We start from the raw sequence: 24,932 nt of genomic DNA on the forward strand, positions 1-24,932 counted from the left end.
AATAATAATGAAAGAGATCAAAGGCTCACGAGAATAAGAGAGACACTCGGCACAGAAGAGGTGATTTGTGTTGTGTAATTTCAAGCTTAAACAAGGGCAATAAAACTGCAATTGCATTAATTCGCATCGAGAAAGAAGGCACAGCCGCGCTTAATAAATAAATTAATTCAGCACGCTCGCTTGTTAACGCGTCTGAATTTATTTATTTATCCATTTGGCTGAAAATGAAAAAGGCTGCGCCAGGGTGTGGCGGCGTGGATAATGCACTCGCGCGCTAATTGAATTATAATATCATTATCGCCGACATCTTATTATTACTGTGCCGTTGAAATACGATCCGCGAGTGCAGCCAGCCAGCCACCTGATGATTTGCATGGCACATCCATCACGCCGCACTCATGCATATGCATTTTGCCATTTTATCCGCGCCAGCACCCTCGGGGGTAATTTTTGCTCAACCGGCACTCGCGCCGCTTAACGAGCCGGTGAAAGCTGCTTTCTGCACTATATTTCCTCTCTTCTCTTGCACACATAATGCAACTTGGGCGTTTTGACTTGCTTTTCAAAGACGCGTACAAACAGTTGCAATCATCGCCCTTTATTCGCAACACAACTTTCATTTTTATTTCCCGCGTTTCCTCTTTTGAATGTTTCCTGCTCATTTTTTTAATGATGAAAGTCTTGATTAAACTTTTAGCTTTTAAATAATTTAAAGGTTGTCGTAACTCGCATGTAAAACATTTCGAAATTGAAGGATGTATTAAATGTGCAGGCATAGTGCGTTTTCTCTTCGTAATGTTGTATGAGCAAATCATTGGAGAGCGCAGATAAATAGTATTATACATCCAAATTAACTGAAAATCGAGACTAAAGTTTAAGCCTAAATTCCCATTTGACACCCAAGGAAATTTTTGGAATGCAGACTTACCTGATAAAATTAAGGTGTTAAAGGAGAGAAAGTGCTAGATCAATTTTAATATGTCATTAATCTTTTTGCGCCATTTTTTAATCTTTTAATTACTGTCCGTACAATCAAATGAGTAAATAATTTTCTGATTCTATATCTAGAAATTTATTTCCTCACGTTCCTCACCTAATTTAACATTTTATTTTAACTCATTTTCTTTTCACCGATTCACTTCTAACAAGGGTAAATACGGTTCAGGAAAATTTTTATCTGTATAAACTTTGAGAGAACATTTAAATTTGTCATTTTTAATAGATACAATAAGTCATTTGTGAGAAAATATTTTGACAAATCAAGTGAGAAAGGGTGTTATATGTGGTAAACAACCGGACTGAGACTCTGCCCAAGAAGGCAAAAAGCAGGAGTGAGCCCTGATATTATCTAACGCAGGCTTAGCAAAAATACCAACCACTTAAGTTTCCCAGTCCCAGAGTAATGTCGTTAAATTCTCTTTAAATTGAAACGGGATGAACCGGTGGATAATTTCATTAACAATCGGCTCGCAGGCATGCGAGCGCACACAAAATGCTTCGAGTTGTCGCTTTAAGTTAGCGAACACACTCGTCGATCGACGTTAATTAAAACACGGCCGATTAAAAATCGCATTCCAGCAGCAGGACTAGCTAAAGTAACAAGCAGAGGAAATAAGAATGCACACACACTTCCAAGTGCATGCGATTGTCAGAGCAGAGGTTATTCGGCCGCATGTTCCACATTCTTTCTCTGCTCTTTATGCTCCTTTTTCTTTTTCTTTCTCTCTCCCGCTTTGTCCGCCTGCTCCTGATAATGAAAAGATAAATTGGAAAATGTAACTGAACCTGATGAGGTGACGAGAGAATACATATGCGCGTGGACTCGTGCGATACATTTATATTAAAGTTCTCTGACGCCGAATTCGCGTGCTGACGTGCAGTTCTTTGCTCTGCTTTGTTGCATGCCAAAGCATTATTTGGCACACAACAACCAGGATGCAGAAATAGAGTTCCTTATTAGCGATCTATGATGCACAGTCTAGCTAAAACGCCCAACTATGAATTAACTAAGGAATAATCCAACAGAAAATTGGTTTTTCTTTCTATTTTAGTGAGCAGTGAGCGATAAATTATTATAAGGTACATATTAGAGAGCACTTTGATCCCGATTTCAACTGTGAAGAATTTTTGCGTTTAATTTTCAAATTTATCCCAGTTGAACCTGAGTGGAAACTACCAGGTTGACTAAACTCGTTTAAAATCGCTGTTGATTGCGGCGAAAGCAAATCAGAATGGAACACGCAAGAAGACAGGCTGCAGGTGTACATTTAAAATTCCAAAGGCAAAAAGGGCCGCGCGCAACTTTTAATGTGTTCATTTAATTTTTTACTTGGGCTGATGTGAATCAAAAGCAGCAGCAGCAGTAAGGTGAGGCAACAATTATTATTTCCGAGCGGCCAGTAGCCTGTTCTGCGCGCTTAGTAATTAGCACTTGTGCGCCGAGCCTAAATAAATGGCTTTTTATCCGTTTGGATGGATTTGGGTGGGTTGGGTAATTTGGCCCAGAAGTCTTTTAAAGCCCTAAAAGCCTCGCTGGGCGATCTGCCGTCGGATTATTTAATTGATATCTTGAGTAGCAATCAATCCGATTTTGTTGCCGGCTCATTCTTCGCCTGCTGCTAATTGAAAGGCGTCACTCTCGCTGCCTCCTACGAAAAAGCTGTTGTCGTCTTTCAAACGATTTTCGGAGAAGTTCATATTTTAGAGAATTCTAAAGTGTTTAGCACACTGATTTTACGAGAAAAGACGAAACAAATCAAGCGTGACAGCATTAAAATTAAAAATACCGCGGCCGCCGAGCTGAAATAAATAATTAAAAACGTCAAATGCTTAATTTATTTCTGTTGGAGCGATTTTAATATCAGCTCTCTGTGGAGCGAATTCCCCGGCCCGGCTTCTGTTTGGCCAAATTTACGCCCATCACGGAGTGGCCTGAAATGCTGATTAAGCTCGCTCGCTTGCTCTCGGATGAAAAATTAAGGCGCCCCTGCCGAATAATTCCAGCGCAAAATACCAGCAGGCCATAAAAACAGTAGCCGGTTATAATAGACGCACTTGGACGAGCGGCCAGCGTACAAGGCTATATTTTACTGTAATGAGCATCCCAACATGCCCAAAAATCCCGACTGCAAAATAAAATGCGCCTCGATTTACCACATAATGTAAATCCATCTCATCTTGCGGACCCACAGCAAACTGAATGGGTGACAGAGTGTAGGTCGGATGCTGCGCGCAGTCGTCAGAAGCTGCCTAGCTGTTTCCTTTGCGGGCATTCCTAGGACACATCTATGTGCCATTTCGCTGTTTTTATGCCCGTTTTGTCTTCATTAAGCCGTGAATTGCTAAGCAGCTCCTGGAATTTGAAGTGAACTGGAACTGGTCGCGCCGAGCGTGTATTATAAAAATAGACATGTTTAAAAACAGAATCCAAGGAGCATAGCAGTTTAGAGCCACATTAGATGACCGCGAGTTGAGCCTTATAATGAATAGTAAATCTGTGTCTATTCCCTTGCTTGCTCTTATAATTTTAAAAGCTCTCTTGGGTTTTTATTGGGCCTAACCCTATTTTAAAAGGAATCAATTAAATGATCCACACGCTTTAGAATTATTTATAAATTAATACACGGCTTCTCACTGTAAAGTTTGTTAGTTAAACTTTAAAAGAAACCGTTTCACAAGCAAACAGTTTGAATACAAATTTGTAATGATTACTATAGAGTAAACAAAAATGATTATTTCGCAATCGACGTAACAGAAATCCGAAATTCTTCGTCTTTGCTAGGGTTGGATTACTTAAATTAGTATATTCTTGCTTGTCAATACATAAATTACATTATAAAAAATGCAATCAAATAATTTAATTTATTTTTATTTTAAGCAGCTATTGCGTATAGATTATTTTTTATGGCCCCAAGAGCAAAATATCTGCACATTGATTGACACTTAAATTTTCCATTTTATTAAAAAGGCAATTATGAACTCGAAGAAAAACTATTGTTTTAAGCCCGCTTCATGCAAAGCTGTTCGCTCGAGGCAAAATGATTCAACTTCACTGAGCCAGCCATGTTAGCCTGATTAATCGTAAGGCCTCTTGTTCTCTGATCTTTGGATTTGCTTTGTTCAGGTACAAATTAAAAGTTCAGCACTTAATTGGCTTGATTCAGCTCGCAGCAGAGCAACAATTAAAAGCGACGAGCTTCTGCGAATCGACAACTGATTTCGCATGCAAATTGCAACTAATAACCAATCTTATTATCATTTCCTCTTATTCGCGTCTGTTTCTCTCACTTGAGGCGTAATGAGACGAGGAAAATGCCTCTTTATTCCGTAATTAAGCGTTTCGTGTCACTGCTCAATCAACTCGGCGCGGGACGCACACATGCTCAGCTAGAAATTTAATTGGGCTTACCGCTTTTTTCAACTTTCAGCGGCCAAACAAGGAGATGTGTTCTTAATGCCAAGATAGCGACAAGTGCAGCAGTGCAGAAAGTTTCCTCGGTCTTGTGGAATTAATTTCACAATGATGTAACATGCAATGCACTTGGATTAATCGTTTCTGGTGAACTTTATTCCGTAGAATGAAAATTATATGAGGAAATATTTATTACAATCACGGAATTTAGTACGTTCTCAGTAGTGAGAGGTGAAATAATAGTCCCCTACATTTTTTGTATGTTCCCAAGAATTGCAGGATTGGAGTGTACTGTATAGCATCCGTAAATTAAATCTCAATAATTGGCGGTTAAAATACGAAAATAACCAGGAATATGTCAATGATCGGAATTTAATCCTCACTATCAGATTCCAAAATACATCTCCATTACAATTGGATGAGCGGAATTGAAATTCACGCAGCGTCACACGCGGCAGATTTCTTAATCAGTGCCGCTCATTCTGCAGTCGTTTCCCTCGTTTCCAGATAATAAATCGTGAATGGATCGGCTTGGCGGAGAGCTCACCTTTCCTTTAATCAAAGTGCATCTCGCATCAAATAACGTATGCGCTGTGTGTGCTATCAGAGTGGCGGCGGCGTTTATCGCCTATTGAGAGTGCGCTCACGTAGAAAGGTCTCATGACTCTGGTTTGTCATCCGAGCAAGCATCCCGCTTCGCCGGAGAAAAGAAACACATTATTTCGATATTTAGAACGGCGTTCAGGTTATCTATCTTTCGCTCTTCTTGTGTATGTGTAGTGGATGTTTGCCCTTAAGCCACGAGATATTTATAATATGCGCGCTCGCACACCTTACTCTCCGCCTCTGTGTATATACGTAATGTGCTATTCGAGATATAAATATGGCAGAAAACTAATACCAATAAGCTGATTTGCATATCTAGGAGAGAAATCCTCCTTTTTCTCCGAAGTCCATTAAGCAGTTCTGCACGTGGGGATGAATGAGAATAATCGTTTTAATGAAGTGTTACCTTTATATATGGCTACCCGACGGAGGTAATTATATTTGCTAAGAGCTGTCAATCTTTTCCTGGGATTTGCAGTGAAATAATTGCTTTACGAACAGCCATTTATAATTCCTTTCTCTGGATATTTCGGATTTTTTAGTTTTGGTTATAAGGTATTTGCAATTTCAGCAGAATCGTTTAGAAACTCGTCTTTTTGGTCTTCATTTTAACTGATTTCCGTCTGTAAAAAATAAAACACTTCTTGCGTGAATTCCAAGCAAGTATATTTACCCTCTAGACTTGTAAATTCAAGTGTTAAGATATCTCATTAAAATTATCGCCCTAAGAAGTAATTTCAAACGCGTTGGCACCATAAAACTAGTGAATACAAACAGTTAGTTACCAGAAACTATATAAAAGTTTAATGGTACGAAAATCAAGTGGTGAAATTTTTCCCATGCGACCAAGCGATTCAAGTTATTCTGAAAACGCGGCCGAAAAAATGCTCGTTGTGAATAAAACGACTGCTGCCTCCTCTTTTGCACAAAACGGGCAGATTAAATTTTATGGGACATTTAAATTTCCTGAATGGTATTTTTATGTGCTTGCAGGTGCGATACCATTCGGTGTAACGCCGGTTGCATACGCGCTCGCATCTCCATTGAGCGAATGTCTTCCGCGCCCGGCCGATAACGCGGGCCAGACGAGCGCAAAAAACGGCGCAAGAAGTGAATGGCCTGACGCCTAATCTTTACTTTTGTTGCTTTTTTCATGACAGGAGCAAGTAACATTAACCATTTGCTGTCGCAATGCTTGACACTAATTTTTTTCGGCTTGAAACTGCCCTTATTCTGTGTTCACTGAGGAAAAATAAGGGAAAATAGAATACCTTGGCTAAAGTAAGGGAGTAAGATGGTCGGAAACATTTAAATTATTTACAACTCACAGTTCCAACATTAGAAAAAGCCTTTGGACAAAATTGTTGAGGCGAATTTAGCTCTTTATAAAATTGTATACGCTGGAATCAAAACCGAATATCCTGGAATTATGAATTTTGGAAAAGCACCTGTGAGCTCATATTAGCATAATCTCCATTTGAATGAGAAATCAAAGTTGTTTGTAAAATGGTTTGTAATCGTTCAGACGAGGTGTTACAAATAAATTTGAACCGTCCACTTTATACAAATGGTGTATTTTCATATTTATGAATGAATTAAAGAGGCGTGTACGCAAGTATAACGCATTCATCTGAATGCATTTTCGGCACTTAAAATGCCCACGGAGGCGTCCATTAAAATCGGCCTGATTAGCGCGCGCCGCCGACGTGTCGATGAACCCCATAAATGCTATTATAGAGCACAATGTATAAATTGGGCCGTAAAAACAATAATACCGCTTTACGGCCTTTCTTTTGAATTTTTCGGAGAGATTACTGGCTCTATCGCTCGATAGCAACGAGAGAGAGAGAGAGAGAGAGAGAGAGAGAGAGAGAGAGAGAGAGACGCATGCAGAAGGCGCGTAATAAAAGAGCAACATTCTTGAGAAAATGTCCTGAAAATTATTATATTTGCCCTAGAGGTTGAGTCAAACGAGTTCGAAACCTCGCATTACAAATGCAAATCGGCTCGAGCAACTCTCTTCACAGATATAGCGTGATGCTGCTTTTTCACCATTATTTTCCCCGCGTGTGTATAATCGAACCCATCTAGCTCTCTCGCCGCTTTACAGCTCATCTTTAGCGGCTCTTAGCACACGCGTCGCTCTCGTACCGAACGGAAAATTTTCGTCCTATTAAAACAAAAAATGCTCCGATTTTATCCCTCTATAGTTTATTGCGGGTAGATTCAGATTTTATTACCCGATTCGGCAGTGAATAAATCGCGCCGGTAAAATATAAATTTATCGTTTCTGATTCTTATCGTTGTATGAAGCTTGCGAATATTTCATTTGCTTTTCGAACCTTGCGCAACCGCATTTTTGCGGGGAAATGCTTTCTTTCTTTTTTGCTCGTCTTTTGCGTGCACTTGAGGTGCTTAAATACGTTTACGGTAATAAATAAGCGTGAATGAGACCGGCATCTCGGTGGCACACATTTGAATAAATTTGAATGTATATGTGGATCCCTCGCGGTTGAATTGGTGGGAAAGTGCCCCGAGACGCAGTTATCCTGGCGGGCATGAATTATTTATTATTGTATCATTTTCGCCTGTGCGCAACTGGATCTGCCAGTGATTCACCCGTTCGTTGAATTATATTGCGTTTTCGTGTTAATGTGAGAAAAATTCTTTAATCGCCTCACAGCCGTCTTTTATTTTAATATCTTCATGTAGGTCAAAACATCACGCAAGTTCAAAACCTGAAATATTTCATAAATATTTTTGGCACAAATGAAACGTTTACGATTCAACAGGTTTCGCTAATATATTATTGGTTCTGGGCTGAAACGATGTGTGATAAAAAAAATTTACTTGTGAAAATACCTTCAATTTGAAGGTGTGAAATTATTCACTTAAAATACTTAATGTAACTTATCCTGCATTTTTTTTGCAAATTTTGTGTTAGTATTATTTAATTCACTTTCGGTTTTGGAACCACTCTTGCGAGTCCGTTTGGTTTCCTTTTTAGAATAAGCCACGGTCACGTCTCAATCGTGTTTGCTGGCAACTGCACATTATACGTGTATTTTTATATCAAACTGGCCGGCCGGTCTTGGAGCAGGGGAATTACACACGCCCACACTCTCATGCTCCGGTGAGCTGAAAAAAAAAACACCTTCTTGGCTCGCGCGAAAATGGTGCGTGTGCTGCTATTAAGGCTGCATTAGCGTGGCTGCACAATTAGCGTCTAGATCGTCAGCACTCGGCTGGGTGGATGCACACACAAGAGCAGAACATCGTAATTATAGAGATTTCAGCACCATCGGCGCCACTTGCTAGCAACAAAGTTTAATTATCGCGCGGTCACCTAGTTCCGAAGCAACCCACGCATGCACATAAAAAAGAGCGGATGATTTGGCCTTTTAAGGAGCACTCGCCGTCGTAAATAAAAATCCCTATTAAATTGGAATTGCATCACGCCCTTACAGTTCTTGGAATTGGTAAATGTTGTAACAAATCAAAAAAGTATAGAGAAAAATAGAAATTTATTTTGTAAGACGCATATTGAAATAAGGTATGCTACTTGACTGGACGTTGATCAAAGTATATTGCAAAACCCATCTTATTCTTTTCACCAAATAAAATGCAATTTACGGTTTTTCATTCCTCTCGGACTATTCTAAAACGTCACTTTGTCCGGTTTAGCTCTCATTCTTTTTTGTCTTCTTTTAATTACACTGTACCTAACTTCTCCTTTTAAATTTGAAGACTTGTCGCCGCACGCAAGGCGGTCGGTCACTCGAACTTGCGTCGTGTTTTCAGCCTGCTCAGGAGAGCATGACGGCGATCGAGCGTGGAACGAGACGCGTGTCATTTTCGTTACGTGACCACGAGCTTTGGCACGTTTTGCGCCATGCAGTTCACACTACACACGGCCGGCCGCATTATTCACTGCTTCTTGTAATGCTCTACTCGTCCTTTTTACTCGCAGCTCGCGTGCCGACGTTCTCGAACTTCTCCATCGAAAAACAAACAAAAACTGCGATTGTGAGCCGTTAATTATTCCCGAACACGCCCGCGATATTATATACCGAAGAGGAAAAAATATCTAAACGTATCTTGTAATAAATCGGTTCGTGCGCTGCACTTTTATGGCGGCAAACGGAGGCAAAAACAGACACAAAAACGGCAAACGGGAGAATTGCTGCCAAATTGGCTGCACGTGGATGGGATTTAGGAGGAAAATGAGCATTTTATTACACTTTGATTCTTTTTCTGAAACATCGATGGCACCTTTTAAGCGACGATTGCCGTGGGGTCATTATCTAGACCAACTGGCCGTACCAAAATAACGATTATCTAAGGAAACACTTAATAGAGGAAAAACAAATTTACTAACAATTTTGTGATTTTGTTTTAGGTGAGTAAAGCAGCAGCCGCCCTGTGGGCCAGGCAAGGTGTGCGGCCAAACAACGGCCAGCAGTGGCCTCCCTCGTCCGAAGACATGTATGAGCCAAGCATTCATCAGGTAGGGAAAATTCGCACATTTTCCTCAAACTAACAAGTCAAAAACGAAAATTTTGCTAACTAACCTTTCGAAACGACGAAAAGAGCTAACTGCAAATCTTGTGGTTTGAATACTTGGCTCAGAAAAAATTAATTCACGAAACTTTGGTACTTGCATGTTAATTTTGATAATGTTTGGAGCAAAAACTGAGATGGTATTTTGCTGCGATTTTAATATTTTAACTGCGTTTTTTTACTTTCAAAAGTAACTAGAAATAGAGGTGTGTAGTAAGTACGAATTATGGATCAACTACCATGAGCTGGAGAGTAGGTTATAATTTGCTCTAAAAGTGTCGAATTTTTCTTTTGTAACTTGCGTGTTTGCCGCTAATCTCAGTAATTTCCCTGATGGATATGTATATGTATATACACACACGCTCTGGTACCGCGAATTTCAAGAGTGAGTGCCAATATTTGTGATCTTCATTATCCGCGGCAGCACTAAGGCTGACAGATACTTCGCTTTAAGTGGAAATAAGCAGTTACGTCATAGCGGGAAGAGGGTCAGAGAGAGAGAGAGAGAGAGAGAAAGAGAGAGAGAGAGAGAAAGAGAGAGAGAGAGAGAGAGAGAGAGAGAGAGAGAGAGAGAGAGAGAGAGAGAGAGAGAGAGAGAGAGAGAGAGAGAGAGAGGAGAAAAAATGACAGGTTGTTATTCAGCGCGCGAGATGGGCCTCTGAATGACACTGAGGGGCTATTAATATTTTAGCATGTGTAATTATTTTAATGATAGAAAATGCCCTCCCGAATGGGACAGGCCCTCTCCACACACACACACACATCACACACACATAGATATGTGGTGGATAAAAGTGGTAATTTTCGGGGTCCGACTGCGAATAATCTGAGGTAGCAATCGGACGGGTCATCCTCTCGTCTTGGCCGGGGAGATTGTTTTTTGCGGTTCTCCGCGCTGACTCTCTCATTACCCGCAAATATACTCGCGGATATGATATTACACACGCGGAGCCCGGCCCGGCATTGGATGCAATCAAAATCCGAGCTAACTGTTTCAAATTGGAAGCACCTGTCCGCTTCTTTACGTGCTAATTTCGCGCGCCGTGTCAAGAGTGGCTGTGTGAGCCGAAATATTGTAACAACTGACCTTATTACACGCTTTTTTCCCGCAGCCGCCGCGTTCATTCAGGTGAAATGCGCTGAATGAAAATCGCTTTTGTGTAATTACAGTGTAAGCTTAAAAGGCGGTGAAAAAGCTGATAAATCAAACGCTTTTGCAAAGTGCCGCTCGTGTTCCGGTTAAAAGAGTAGCGTGGCCTCTTTTTGTTCTTTTAAAAGCCCGGTGGATTTACGGCGAAGAACCTCTCTCAGGGTGTGACACCTGACCACTCCTGCCGCAGGTGAAATGGGATATTGCTTTCTTCCTTTTGCTGATAAGATGCAGTTACATTCATAAAAATCTCTCCAAATATGTTTTGTGCACCGCTCCAATATAAATCACCTGCGTTTATTGCTAGCGCTTTATTTATAACCTGTTAAAACACACGGTTCCTGACACCAGATAAATACTAACTATTTGAACGGGGAGCAGCAAGCATCAGATGAACCTCTGGAAAAGATTAAATAAGCCAGATTGTTTCACTTCGTCATAAAGAACACGGAGTGTCGCGAAAGGAGTGAAAATTACACAAGTGCATTAATTAAATTGTATTCAGGAGAGCCATAAATTGATCGAAATTCATTATCAATCTATTCCAGTCAGCCGGGCTTGCAGAAGAACGCTTACAGTAACAATTGGCAACAATAAACTCAATTTTCATTAGCTTCTTGGAATAAGATTCATTTTCGGATTCTTCTGTGCTCGTGGCTCTTCCTTTTCGAGCTCATTTGCTCTCCTTTCTTCTCATTGAAAGGATTATTGCTTGAATAAAACGCGAGCGTGCTTGATTCCCAGCACAAATAACCACCTTGTTAAGCCTGGCCGAGAGCGCGCATATGTGTCGTCGTTAGTGCTAATAATTTACATGCGGCCGTGTTTGTGTGTTGCACATTATGTCAAAACATAAAGCAGAGCATTAAAGCACACACGCCGTTTAAAATTATAATAAATATGAGAGAACGAAGGAAGCAATAATAATAATAATGGCCTGCTGCACTCGTGCATATTCATGTGTACAAGCGGAGAAACGCGTGTTTGTGCGATGGCGGCCGAGATTTGTGGTGTTTGGAAATTGTGTTGGCATAAACAGCGATTAACGCCGAGTAAAACTAGTGTGGTAATGCATGCGAATTGAAATCGCGCTGATATAATACTGTTTAAGGAGTTTTCCGCCGCCGCCGCCGCTGCGGCAGCTTGTTTATGGTGCATATCGAATTGCAACGTGCAAGATGCGTTTCGTGAGTTGCAGCCGATCGATGAGATATGCGAATGCACTTCTCTCCGCGCGGATAAACGGATTTTCACGCTCACCGGGGATCGAAATGAAATAAATACGTTTTTCCTGTTTAAAAGTCGGCATAATGCCGGGTGTCCGACAGCCAGCAACTTCTCGCGGCTACGAGTGAATCAAAAATAAATATTAAGGTCTGCTCGACACAAAGTGCAAAAGAGCCCTTGGCTCTGCGGCTCGGTCTGTACAAGAGCAAATCTCTACGATCATCTGAAAATCTCTCGGCGTATAACAAGCTGTAGCTGGCAGCACAATTAAAATTAAATAAAATTGTGTACTGTTAGACACACGCGGAACGAAAAGTGCACTGGTTGCGGGGCTGGCCATTATCAGGCAGCAGACTCGCACTTTGTCCTCTACCGCCGCCGAGATAATAAATTTAATTACACTCGCTCTCCGAACCGACTTTATACCGCACGCCATTTTTTACTCGACGGCACATAAATATGTACATTAGCATTATGTACAAGCGGTGCATGACAAAAACAGGTTGCATTATGACGAGGGGTAGCCCTCAGAACTTGAAAATAGGAGGGTGCCAAATTGGAATTTTTTAATAAAATTGAATACTTGTCAGTGGGGCAAATTACTACAATATTCGACAAAAAAATATTTTTTACTAAAAAGCAATGAATTGCTTTGAATTGTTACGCAGCAAATCGCTCTATTTCAATTCTAAATTTATAATCCAACGAATCCAACAGAAGAGGTAAACTTTTGATTTATTGGAAGCCGCGGGCAAATCACATAATTATAGATCACAAGCATTTAATTGTTATTTACTGTTTTACACTAAGCTAGGATTTAATGCCATTGCAACTCTTTGCATTTTTATTCCATCGATCGTTATAGAATCAAGCAAACAGTCCAGTTTATTCCGCCTCACGAGGGCTCCCCTCCCAGCAGAATCAGCGGCAGTCTAATTAGCGCTGCGCATGGGAATCCGGTGAACTTGAATTTGACATGAATGTCCCTCGGTCAGGTGCGTGCCCCGTCGCGTCTTACATGTTGGTAATTTCTTTTGAATGCACCGCGGGCGAATCAGGCGAGATCGAAATTTATACGTACACACACGAGCCGGCGCGGAGAAGTTCATTAAACATCGCGCGCTGAAATTATAGGTAAATTAGACACGTTTTGATGTGCAGCGCGGATAAATATTCTGCAGCTCGGCCAGATGCACACACTGGTTTTCGCAAAAAAAGCGACCGACATGCATCGTTTTATGTGATACCAGTCCGGTCGGCCGCTCTTCAACTCCCCTGGGGTGGTTTTAGCGCGACTTTTATCTGCATGCGTGCCTCCGCGCGACGGCATTTATGTCTCTCCGCGCATTAATGAGAGAGGTAATTGCATACGTATTGCTTGTGCTCGCTCACACGCACCACTTTTCGTCTGTCCGCAATTGAAAGTTTCGGCCGAGATAAGTCACCGGATGGCGCCGAGAGAGCGAAAAAGGAAAAATATATACCTCTACCGCCCTGGAATTAAGACCGAGTTTATTGAGTTGTTTTTAACAAGCTCGACCTCTCGGAAATCACTTGGAATTCGTGGGAATGGATTGCAATTACTTTTACCGAAATCGCACTAGGCAGGCCGCCTCGCAAAGACGCCTTGCGGGTTGCTTATGCGCTGATAATCTCGTGGCTCGTGAAAAATGGTTTCCCTCAAAATTTTCGTAACGCCAAGCCTCTGCTTAAAAGCAACATCCTGTTAAGGAAGACCAAATTGCATGAGTCATACTACTTCAGTTGCTACATAATTCCAAGTGCGTTTCGGCCGTGCATATGTGAGCCGTGGAATTTGTCTCTCGACGAATCTCTCCAAATTAATCATGCGAGATGCAGACGCAGCCGTATACGCTCGGCGATATCATCTGACAAATTAGATTTCGCGAAAACAATGGATGCCATCATCATCAAGGTGGCTCGCTGTAGTTATGCCGTGTATGTGCAAATATTACGTCCAATTTTACATGGTAGCAGCGGCAGCCGCAGCACAATTGCTCCTTCGAGTTCTTTTTGTACGTGTATATGCATGAGGACGGCGGAGATATCATTTCAAGGGACATTAGCCGCGCGCCGAAAGAAATCATCTCGCGCAGCATTACAAACGACGTGCACACACAATGGAGCCTTAGAACAATCAGTTCGGCCGCTTTATTATCTCTTCCTTGGACCCCTCATCACCGGCTGACCGATACTTGACCGCATATACACGCAAAATGGTAATAGCGGCCGGTCGAAATATTATACGCGCGCGCATTTTCCCCGCTGGAATTTCGTGGCTGGAATCTGTGAAATGTCAATAACGGCCGCGTTTAACAGCAAATTGCCCTCGTTTGCATTCGCTTGGGCCGAGTTCAGCAAAGAGCTATGGGCTCATGCGGCTTGATGCTTTCGGCTGGAGCGTGCGTGCCAAAAGTAATGAGACAGGATGACATGGAATCACCAGAAGTAGCAACAGATTCTTCTACAGAATCGAGTCCCTTAGGCTTTTAAATATTTCTGATTAGTTTAATGTTGGCTAATACTACCACAGGGAGAAAATGAGATAGCTATACTTTACATTGCAAGCAAATAAAAGTGAAGATTTTTGTGATTTCTGGATAATCAGATAGATTGCAGATGAATTAACATTTTTTTTAATCTTGGAAGAGTAAAAGGATATACCATCGAAAAACCATAGCTTCAATGATTTAGAAATTTAGGATGAATGATGGGCGGTTAATGCTTTTAATATCTGTCACTATCTTAATTAATTAATTAATTAATAGTAACTGGCCAAGCTTAAAAAAGCACGGATGAAACGACTGATTTCTTTCTTTGATTTTATTTTTCATTAAAGACATCACTCAGAAATTCTCTAGTTCTCAAAAAACAAATTTATCGATGTCGATGAAGCTGAGCAAAACAGGATTCACGTAAAAAATAAGGAATACATTATCAGCACAATGCTACCTTTCTCAACTTTTTAATTCGAAAGTGAGTTCTATGCTCCTTGCAAACTTACGCTTTTGGCATCACAAACAGTATTATTCGCGAAATCCAGTCCAGCTTGCTAAGTAAGCGTACAGAGCTTGACCATACTCGAGTAACAGGGCCTTAAAAGTAAGTGCGCATACGTGACTTTTCTTCGTTGGCCGAGTCGTAAAACGCATCTTCAGACGCGGTTCTCCAGCTTATAACAAACGGTGAAGAACAAAGGGCGGAGGAATGCATTTTCAGCAGCCTTTTGTTGCGATTCGCGAACAGCATCAAAGCATCACCCGCAGCATAAATCAAAGCGGCGCGCATGATAAATTAGCATTGTCAAAGTAATGACCTGGGCCACGAACACATACACACACACACATCAAATTAATACGACACGAGCTAATTTCATAAGCATATTGTGTTGCAAAAAATTGACAACCCGGAGAGTGAGTGTGTGTGGAACTTAATTACCAATTCAGCCGCATCGGGGTACAGTTAGGATTTTAATTTGGACGCCGCAGCTTTTGTCCAACGCGCATTCAAAGGAACACAGCCAACATTCGAATGGCTGGAAATGCAAATTGCTGAATTTCTCCGAAGCGGCCGCGCCGCGCGGGAATTCCTTTTCGTGCGTAATTACTTCATAAATTACAAATTAGAGATAAAATCTGCGTGCGGTGGCTCCTCAAATTACACACAAAAGCTTGAAAAACACGTTTTGCGCTGCAGCTCTCGATCGCCGCGCGTCTCGCAGAGCAGGCAGAAGCCAATTTGTGCGCCGTGCGATGACCAACACAAAATCGATATACGCTTGTGTGCTTTGATTAAGGTCGTGGTCGCACCAAAATACTCAGCCACAGGGGGGCCACCGTCGAGCCGACTTGTTCCAACAAAACTCACAGCGAAAAATTTGCAACATATGAAATTTGCAATAAAAATTGCAAGTATTTTTACGGTCACTCCTCGTACAATTTAGACGTTTTGTTTTCTAACTGTCTTTCAAAAAGTTCCTCTTTATGACTAATGCATACCAAAGGTTAGTGCTGATCTTTGCCCAAGGTATAAAAGCTGGTGGGAAAGCCATGCAAATTAGTGAGTCGAAGCCAATCTAACTTTCGTGCACACGAATCTAACGACGAAATCTCAAATTAATTGACGAGAGAGTGACCGAACGAGTTGTTTTCACAAAAAAAGGGGCAGCTGAACCCGTTCTCTGCGAAAATCCAGCGAGGAACAAAGGACGACGGACGAATCCGCGCCACGGCTTTAATTAAAAGAAGCTCCTGCGTATTTCTTCCTTTCATTTCTTTCTCTATCTCTCTTTATGTAAAGTCGCATAAAATATAAGACACCTCGCATCACAACAGGTATCTTTGCCTGCCGCAAAGGGAGTGGGGGGAGAGGGCACCTGTTGCCCGCCAAGGTTGACGACCTTTTTCATCAGTGGCCGGTCGCTGTCTTTGTGTGTGCAGTCGGCGGCTCACTTTGCATTTCGCCCCGACGGACCAAGACCAAACCAATGCATAAACAATATCAAGAGGTGGTGATAATTTCTGCCGCGATCTACTCCAGATAAAGCGAATGCATCTTCTCTCGAGTAAATTATAAATTAATTTATTATACATATATTCGGATTCGGGTCGCTTGAGGCGGAACCCGGGGATCTGTATTTATGGATGCATGTGCGTGCCGCGCGCGGATGAAAATGAACGGTTGTCTTTATTGTTGGCAATCAGATTTATTTCCAGATTTGGTCAGGACGCATTTTGTCCGGACCGGGTCGTGGAAAATAATATCCTTGTATGATTTGAAGTCTCTGAATAACATTACACTAGCACAAGAGTTTTTTTATTTCAGGATTAAAATTGTAATAATACGCTCTGTTAGATAGGATTGGTGTGAATACGAATGTGCTTACACGTGCTACAGTTTTAAATTTTTATATATATCAAACTAGTGACTGTATCTTACGGGTATTCAGGTCGGTGTTCTTGTTCTGGCCACCTCAAATTAAAAGCTAAAGTCCGCAACCCACAAACCTTTTATCTGGGAACACAAATAAATAAAGGGCCGTCCTCCGCTATTCTAGTCCAGTTGGTTTTAATAATCATAATAAAAGAAGTCTGGTTTGAGGCTGTTTCGCTGTCAAAATGCATCAGCCGGGCCATAAATGAGAGGAAGACAGGTCATAAAATTGTTGCGAGCCCCTTTCGGAGTTGGTGAAATTCGTTTTTAATCCGAAAATGCTAATGCATGTGTGTGCGCGAGAGAGATGATGACACTCAAAAATGTATAACACATCGGCCCCTCCCTGCCTCCACTGGCACGCGAGGCCGAAATTTTTAATTCTGCCGCCACACACGCTCTCCTTTTATTCTTTCATTCACCAGCCAGACTTTTTAATCGAGTTTCCAGATGAATTTTTCGACGCCTGCCGCGTATGCAACCTGTGCAGCCGCCGAGTAATTTATCGTTGTGCGCTGCTCTGCACCGCTTCCTCGGCTTTTTGCCTCATCTAATTACGTGCGAATATCTGTAGCGGCGAGCAATTGTGTCGGTAATTAAAGCCAACACCACATTAGGATTCTTTTTGCTGCGTGTTAAAAAGGAAATTAGGCTTTGGAAAAGTGGAGCGCTGGCTTGTTTGTTTTCAGAAAAAAATCCATAATTTTAAATGCAATTTTATTTTTTCCCCAAAAATTGTTTGGTCTCCAGGAATACGTTACTTTTTTGGAGATTTAACGTTTTTAGTCATCATGCGCATCATTTTCATCTTTGTCAGTGCTTGAAGGAGGGTCCAAGTTTACATTATTATGGCTTTTCGTGGAATCGTTTTATTTTTATGAATTAAAATAACAGAAAATTCACAATGTTGTTGAATTCATCTTAAGATGTTTTCAGATATATAGTTCTCCCTAAATACGCAAGAGTGTGTATTTGCTTCCCTATACGTGTCAAGTCGTGTGAACATCAAGAAAAACTAGAAAATACGGGCTTTTTGCAGCCGGTTATGTTCTGCTATCAAAATCCAGTGTGCGGACTTAAGATCTGATCTGTCGAGAAATAGGGGATAAAAATGGCTGATGTGATTATTATTATTGCTGCGTGCGCGTTGAAAAAGTTATGGTCTGCGCATTAATGGGGCTTTACGTGAGCGCTTGCGTATTATTTATTATTAATCTTGATATTGAGACTGACAGGAATTGCACCTGATGGAAATGTGTAATTATATTGGAAAGCATGTGTCATATCAAATCGCATGTTTACCAGCGCGTTATTCACAATAAATAGTCTTTACGCGAAGCGCTTCTCTCGCTCGGCTTATACACTATATTAAATGCGAGAGTGAGGCTGAGTGAGAATACGCTCTTTTTATTCGCTCGTGCACACCGCGCGCACATAAAATCATCTATAATTATATTTGATCGAGTAAACGCGCCTATAGTCACCTTGTTTTTATGTAAATTCCGTAATTATATGCACAAATGCCTTTTAATGGCGAAGCTGTTCTGAATTTATTTAAAAAATGATACCGAGAGAACTCGAAATCGTTATGACTATTATGCAACCTCACCGCGTGCAATAAAAAGTCAACTCTCGCTATAAAATTTTTAAGACGACTGAAAAGGAGCAGGCAGAATGGACTAAATACGAATGTACGAATAAAAACTTCTTTTTGAAAGCCAACTGCCGTGCCGCTTGTGTTTTATTTGTAATGAGCCAATGGGGCCGAGCGAGACACAGTTTTTCGAAAGGCGTTGTCCCAAAACTTGTTATTGCTCCGCGCGAGCGATTACTATGTCTTTAATGAATTTACCCACACAGACACACTCTCTATAGCTCATGGCTGGACTGGACACATCTCGGGCGAAAACAAGAGGAGAAGAAAATAATGCAAATTCGTGTTTGCCGATAAATAATTTGCCAACCCAAATTGGCTCGTTTGCTCCGTAGCAAGAGCGTGTTGTCAAATTTTGGGCGAGGTTGGGTGTAAATTCTTAACTTTGTCGAACATTAAAGGCCGAAACACATGAGCTTCAGAATGAAATAGTGCCAATTTATGTATCCATGACAAACCAATCAAAAACACTTCTATATAACACAAGCAAAGAAAATATTAAAAGTAATTCTAATTTGGTTTACAAACATTAATAGTAAGGAGTCTTATTTAAAAAAACATTTATTGCTGACAGTTGCTATTTTAAGCAAATTTTAATTTTTTTAGTGCTTATTACAAAATTTGTTGCTTGAAATCAAGAAATTCCAAATTTTGTTACATAACTAAACAAGGAAATTAAGATTCTCAATAATGCCTAGATGGCTGTAATATTTCGCAACATAATTATGCTCCCAGAGTCACTTTTCACACGTGCGCGTCTGTGCTGCTTGTCACAATTTGTTCAACAAATCGCTCTGGATCGGATTCAATCTCGCGCGGTGCCGCTGACCACCTCACCTGTCAGTCTGTTGGCTACTAAGTATAAGAAAGTCGCAGCAGCGCCAAAGTCCCCTAATACGAGTGCTGCCTATAAACTAGAGAGATAATCCTCTGCGAGCATGACAAGTTACTCTTGTAGTAGGTGAACATGCAGTATGCACAATTAACTGCAGCGACAGCCGCGCGCGCAGCAGATCGAGGTGTTGGTTTTATCATTCATTCGCCTGCCCTGCACGATTTATTTGTTTCTCCACTTTTTCACACATTGCGCGCGCTCAAACGTGTTGCGCGCGGAGCAGGTTGTAAAAATTTCAAGCACGCAGCAATAATTAACCGCGAGAGAGATCTAGAAATAAGCCGGCGAACAATTAAATTAGCGAAGAAATTAACGGCGCATTATATTATTATCACTGGTTGCGCGAGTATGAGAGCGGGTAAATTATACACATACGTCCAATGATATATGTATATGCATTCATCCGCGCTCGCGGTGCGTTTTGAAGGACAAAATTATTATCCGTCCCTCTTTCTTTGCTTCGCTTTGTGTCATAAAAATGCAGAAAGCGATGGCACTTCTGCTCACTTGCAAGGCCGCGGACAGGCGGTGAAAAACCGTTCTTTTAGTAAATGAACGCACTTCGGTTTGTGAAACGGATATCTCCCTTAAACTGGTAATAGCTGAACACGTGAAAAATCAAACAGAGGTTGCAAGCATCATTGCTATCAATTTTATATATAAATTATATAGATTTTATGGCAGATAGTATATATGAAGGTAGCTACACACCGTGAGTTGAACTTTAAATTTTAAAAGAGATTGCTTGCAATGAATGAAAATACCAGATTTAGTTCAGTTTGAAGAATTCAGTCATTGTATTGTAAGCCAAGACAAGTGAGGGACAACGTCACGCGACATTAAAGAAGAATTCCACTCATGAATGAAAAGCAGTGCTTTTGATGAATGAAATTTGATGAGAAAAATATTAAAATCAGGCAATAAAATCAAATTCAAGAGTTAATTATCTGAACGTTGTAAGGAGGTTGACAGAAGCACGCTTGTGCCTAATTGGTTTTCCCCTGGAATTCCGAAAACAACCGTTGGAAAATCTTCAGTGAGCCTCCCTGCCTGACACATTTTTGCTTTCATGTCGGCTGGCAATTACAGCAGGACCGCAATATAAAGGCCTGACCATATATGGGTTATGGGCGAGATAAGAAAAGTGCCGCGCGCGCATTCAAACGCACACGTGGAACAGCAAGATTTCGGCTGCTGCTGGATGCTGGGAGGAGGAGGAGGAGTAGGTTCCCCTATGTAAAAATTTGCCGCGCCATGTACCGCTAGCTAACCTCTGCAGCCACCGCCTAATATTATTTCATCTCATAAAAAGCAGACCCACACTCACTCACAGGCCTATAATGGCCAGTCGCTTTTAATACGCGCGGACGAATTAAAAAATTCGGTAAAAAGCGAGTGCGTTTATTGTAAACGGACCCTTTGTTTCCTCATCTTTGTTTATTGTGTACGTGTGTGCACCACACATAGGGCTATCAGTCGGTGAAGCGTTTTTGGGCTGCAGCATTTAATAAGCTTTTGAGGTCAGAGCGGCGGCCAGCAACGCTTGATGAGAGTTAAAAATGAACCTCTATGTGCGCCTAATGGACGCACAACACCTGCACCTCATCTGCTGGTGGAATTTTAATGTTACTTTGGCGCAAAAACTGTCTTTGCTGTGTATTAAAATTTGATTTAAAAACTAGTGCGTTTGCTGTGAAAATACCCTTGCATTCAGCTGAATGAAAAAACAATAATAATATGAGTGTTATATTTTGTAATTATTAAAATGTAATTAATATTTGTGCAACAATATTTATTTCAGTTATTTGTTGCAATTAAAGCTCGTGTACTTTTCAATGGTACCAAATGAAAAAATTGAATCTCATGGAAGTCATAAAGATTATTTTAATCTTAATTCATATACTTTGTTTACCTTACCTGAAAATGTGAAAGCAGTCTAGGTTTCACATATTGTGCAAATTTAACTGGTCTTATCCTGTTGATTGTGTCACTTACTATCAACAAATTATTAAAGGAAAAGAATACCTAATGGGGGAATATTACTAGAAATAGCCACCGTAAAATCAATCTTAAAGTCTCAACAAGAAGTGAACGCATTTGATCCTAATTCGTCAAAAGTAGCATGTGTTAAGCTTTTGTAAGAGTGCTTTGCAGTGGCCAGTCTCGAAACGGAAAGTGTGGAGAAGCATCAAAGGGGAGTTTAATTGAAAAGGATCATCACGGTCCATTGTCAAGAGGTGCATATCGTCGTCGTTTTTGTCCATTTGTGCCGGCCGCTGCCGCGAGATGCTGCCGCTTTTTAGATTCAAATGAAACGTGCCCGTGAGCGTTACAGATTGGGAGGATACCTATCCACACACGTATATGTGTGTAGTATTCTCACTCTCCACAACTATAAACACTGGATGGTTAGCAGTGAAAGGCTCGAGGGCTGCCGATTTAAAGCCTCTTCCATATAAAAGGCACGCGCTTCTCTGGCCAAGAAACCCTCCGGCGAAGCTGTAAAACTACTGTGGAGGATGCTGCCGGCCGCCGCCTGCACGCCCCCGCGAATATTTACACACAAAAGCAGCCACGGCGAGCAAGCGGCTGGCTGTTGGTGCTGCAATGTGTCAACCAGATGAGAGTGTGATCTCACCTGTGTTTGCTCAGCCTAATGCTTCGCGCAATTGTCACTTACCCACAGCGAAAGTATACATAGTGAGTGCACTTTGTTTGCTTACGAGGCCGGCCTCTCACGCTTGCGAATGGAAAAATTGGCGCTTTTTGCCCAGTGCAACCGCGGGAGAGTTCAACGAACGGTTTTGGAGGACCCTTTGACGGCGGCAGCATTTGCAATGCAACAATGAAGTGATTGTTAAGCAATCCTCGTTTTGACGAGTAAAATTTGTTCATATTTTGGCTCCATCTACACAAACACGTCGGAATTCTATTCAATTGCAATGAGTTTATAGCCGTGAGCGTGTTTTAAGCTTATGTTTACTACTCATGTTTACCACTCGTCGGTCCAGTAATTGTTTGGAGCACTGTGACGTCAATGGTAGCTCCCATAAAACGTACTCCTTAAAACAAGTCAATTGCAACGGCCAATATAATATAAACGAGAAATCCGAATGTTTGTTTGGCCCTTTTCCGCAATGACAACAGTAAACTGTCGATGTGAGTGGATACTAGCCCAAAACTAATGTCGCAAGCGAGCTCTCGGAAAAGTCTAAATATGCTGAGGTCACCTCCTCAAAATCTGCTTCTTTTATTGTTTATTTTCACAGGAACGGCACCTGCAGCAATAAAAGTTTTGCATGCGGTACATATGGCGTATAATTACGAATAAAAAAAACTCTGCTTAGGCCGCTGACTTTTCATAAGAGAGCAGATCTCCAGTAGATCTCTATGATAAAGTAGAACCAGTCCGCGCACCCAAAAATTATACACGGGGCACTCGCATCCGAATTCATTTGGCGTTTTTGTGATGAGGGCAGCGCGATTAAGCGCGAAACATGCAGCATCTTGGCCTGCCGCTGATGTTTATAAAAAAGCCGATTCTTTATTACACGCAGCGGCAGCAGCAGAGGGAGAGGAGAAATCTCTCGCTGCTATACACTATCCAAAGGTGGCCTCTTCTCTTTTACAAGTTATTACCTCAAGGTCTGCCCACTGCTGACACAAAAGAATAAGGCTTTCAGGCGCCAGCCACTCTGCAGGGACCTGCCAAACACTGCTGTATAGAAATATTTCCCTCCTAGGGATGTTTTCGTTTTTCTCCCCTATCTGATATAATAGAAACAGCAACAATGCTTATCAAACGACCAGCGTACAAGAATTTTGGCCCTTCGATTCTTATTGAATTTGTGGGGGTGACACAAATGGAAAGGGGTGAGGTGCATTCATAAAAAGATTGACCAGAATGGGAAAGGAAACAAGAGATATACCAGCGAGTTTGGGAGCTGCGAAGGCTAGTCTCGAGTGTGCGTCGTTTACCTCCCCTTTGTCCGGCTGCTCCCAGCATCTCCCACCACGAAAGTACCTGTTCATCTCCTCTCCTTGATGCTTTTCCTACCTGCGGTCGCTCTCGGCGAGGCCTCAGGCAGCCGCAGCGCATTAGAATTGTACTGAGGCCTGCCTTTGACGCACACACGCACAACCTCGCACCCTGAGAAATGGCCCAGCTGAGTCCTCTGGGGGCAGCGGACAGCCCCACCGGCTCCTCGTCAGGTGATGGAGGCGGCGGCGGCCGCAAGCGCAAGGTGGGCGACGCCGGCGCCGATGACTCCGACAACGACACCCTATCATCGTCGCCGCGCAAGCAGAGCAACAATAACAACGACGTCGCCTTCGTACTCATCGACGGAGACGTTGCCTCCGAATCAGACATCGACGTCTCCAATGACGTCGTGGTGAGTGTGATTTGTATAAATAGATTTTTTTACTCACGAGGACAAGGAAAAGCGACGGAAATGTCATAATTTTCAAAACGCATGTTTGGATTTGTATGATGAGCTTTTAGAAAGCTGTACAGTTCACATCAGCGTTTTGAGTGTGCAATCTTAGAATTGACCACGTTAAACCGGTGGCCCGAAATTTTGATTGGAGGATATCACCTGACTGAATCCAGCTGATCATACATGTATATATATATTTATTTTTCGGTTTGGATAGCCTGCCGAAATTATGTATGTGTCCTAAAAATGTACAGTTACTTTCGAGCCGCCGCTGCAGACGGACCAGTTTGCTCTCATGTCTGACTCGGCGTGTGTGTGTGTCTCTCTCTCTTTCTCTCCTTTTTATTTTTTATTTCCTTTCTTTTTTTGCACTGCCGATCTTTTGCAAATCACGCCGGATTGATACTTCTCGAAATTAACCTGCTGGTCAGCCGACGCGCTAGCCTTTTTTGGCTAACAATGGCCAATAAAATGTCATTTCTCGGGAAGAGGGACATTAGGACCGCTTTTGACCATGCCAAATTAGGCTAAAAATGGGCCTCTCGCCGCCGCTAATTGTGGACTTGCAGACCACATTTTGTTTACCCATTTCAGCCAGTTTGTTCGCTGCCAATTTGCATCCGCGAAAATGTGGCGAAAATGAACTCTTGCAGGCTTCTTAAATAATCCTTCACGACGCTCGAGGAGCGGTAGAAAAGGCAAAAAGCGATTAATTTTTCACCATGCACGCAGCATCCTCGAGCATAGGTACACACATACCTGCTTTTGTCCCGCGTTGCAAGGCACAGGAGAGCGAATTACGTCCGCTCCGCCGGATAAGGCGAACAATGTGAATGCATCTCTTTCTGTCTGTCGGGCAGGGCCGCAAATTAAAAAGTTATTCCAACGACTGCGACGACGACGAGCAAAGAATGAAAGAAAGAAACTGCCCGCCATGTAAATGCCGACAAGAGGCGCTTTCTCTGTCAGAGAACAAGTCGTCATTGCGTCCTGTTTCGACAGCAAGACAAGAAATCGACTGAAACACTCCGAAAAAA

General features: G+C 41.9%; 1 protein-coding gene across 5 annotated transcripts in view; it reads left to right on the plus strand.

Annotated features, from left to right (window-relative positions):
* The window catches only part of TfAP-2 (transcription factor AP-2), a 164,489-nt gene that overhangs the window by 78,907 nt on the left and 60,650 nt on the right, over nucleotides 1-24,932 (plus strand). For 2 of the 5 annotated variants that reach the window (XM_065476003.1, XM_065476004.1), the window contains exon 2: nucleotides 9,417-9,524. The exons of 1 other annotated variant lie outside the window; for it this stretch is intronic. In XM_065476003.1, the coding sequence (XP_065332075.1) occupies nucleotides 9,417-9,524 (108 nt within the window). Of the gene's footprint in view, nucleotides 1-9,416; nucleotides 9,525-23,555; nucleotides 23,851-24,932 lie in introns of those variants that run through there. 2 more of the 5 variants (XM_065476001.1, XM_065476002.1) reach the window with 2 other exon arrangements.

This window comes from Cloeon dipterum, chromosome 1 (assembly GCF_949628265.1).
Source record: "Cloeon dipterum chromosome 1, ieCloDipt1.1, whole genome shotgun sequence".
Lineage (NCBI taxonomy): Eukaryota > Metazoa > Arthropoda > Insecta > Ephemeroptera > Baetidae > Cloeon > Cloeon dipterum.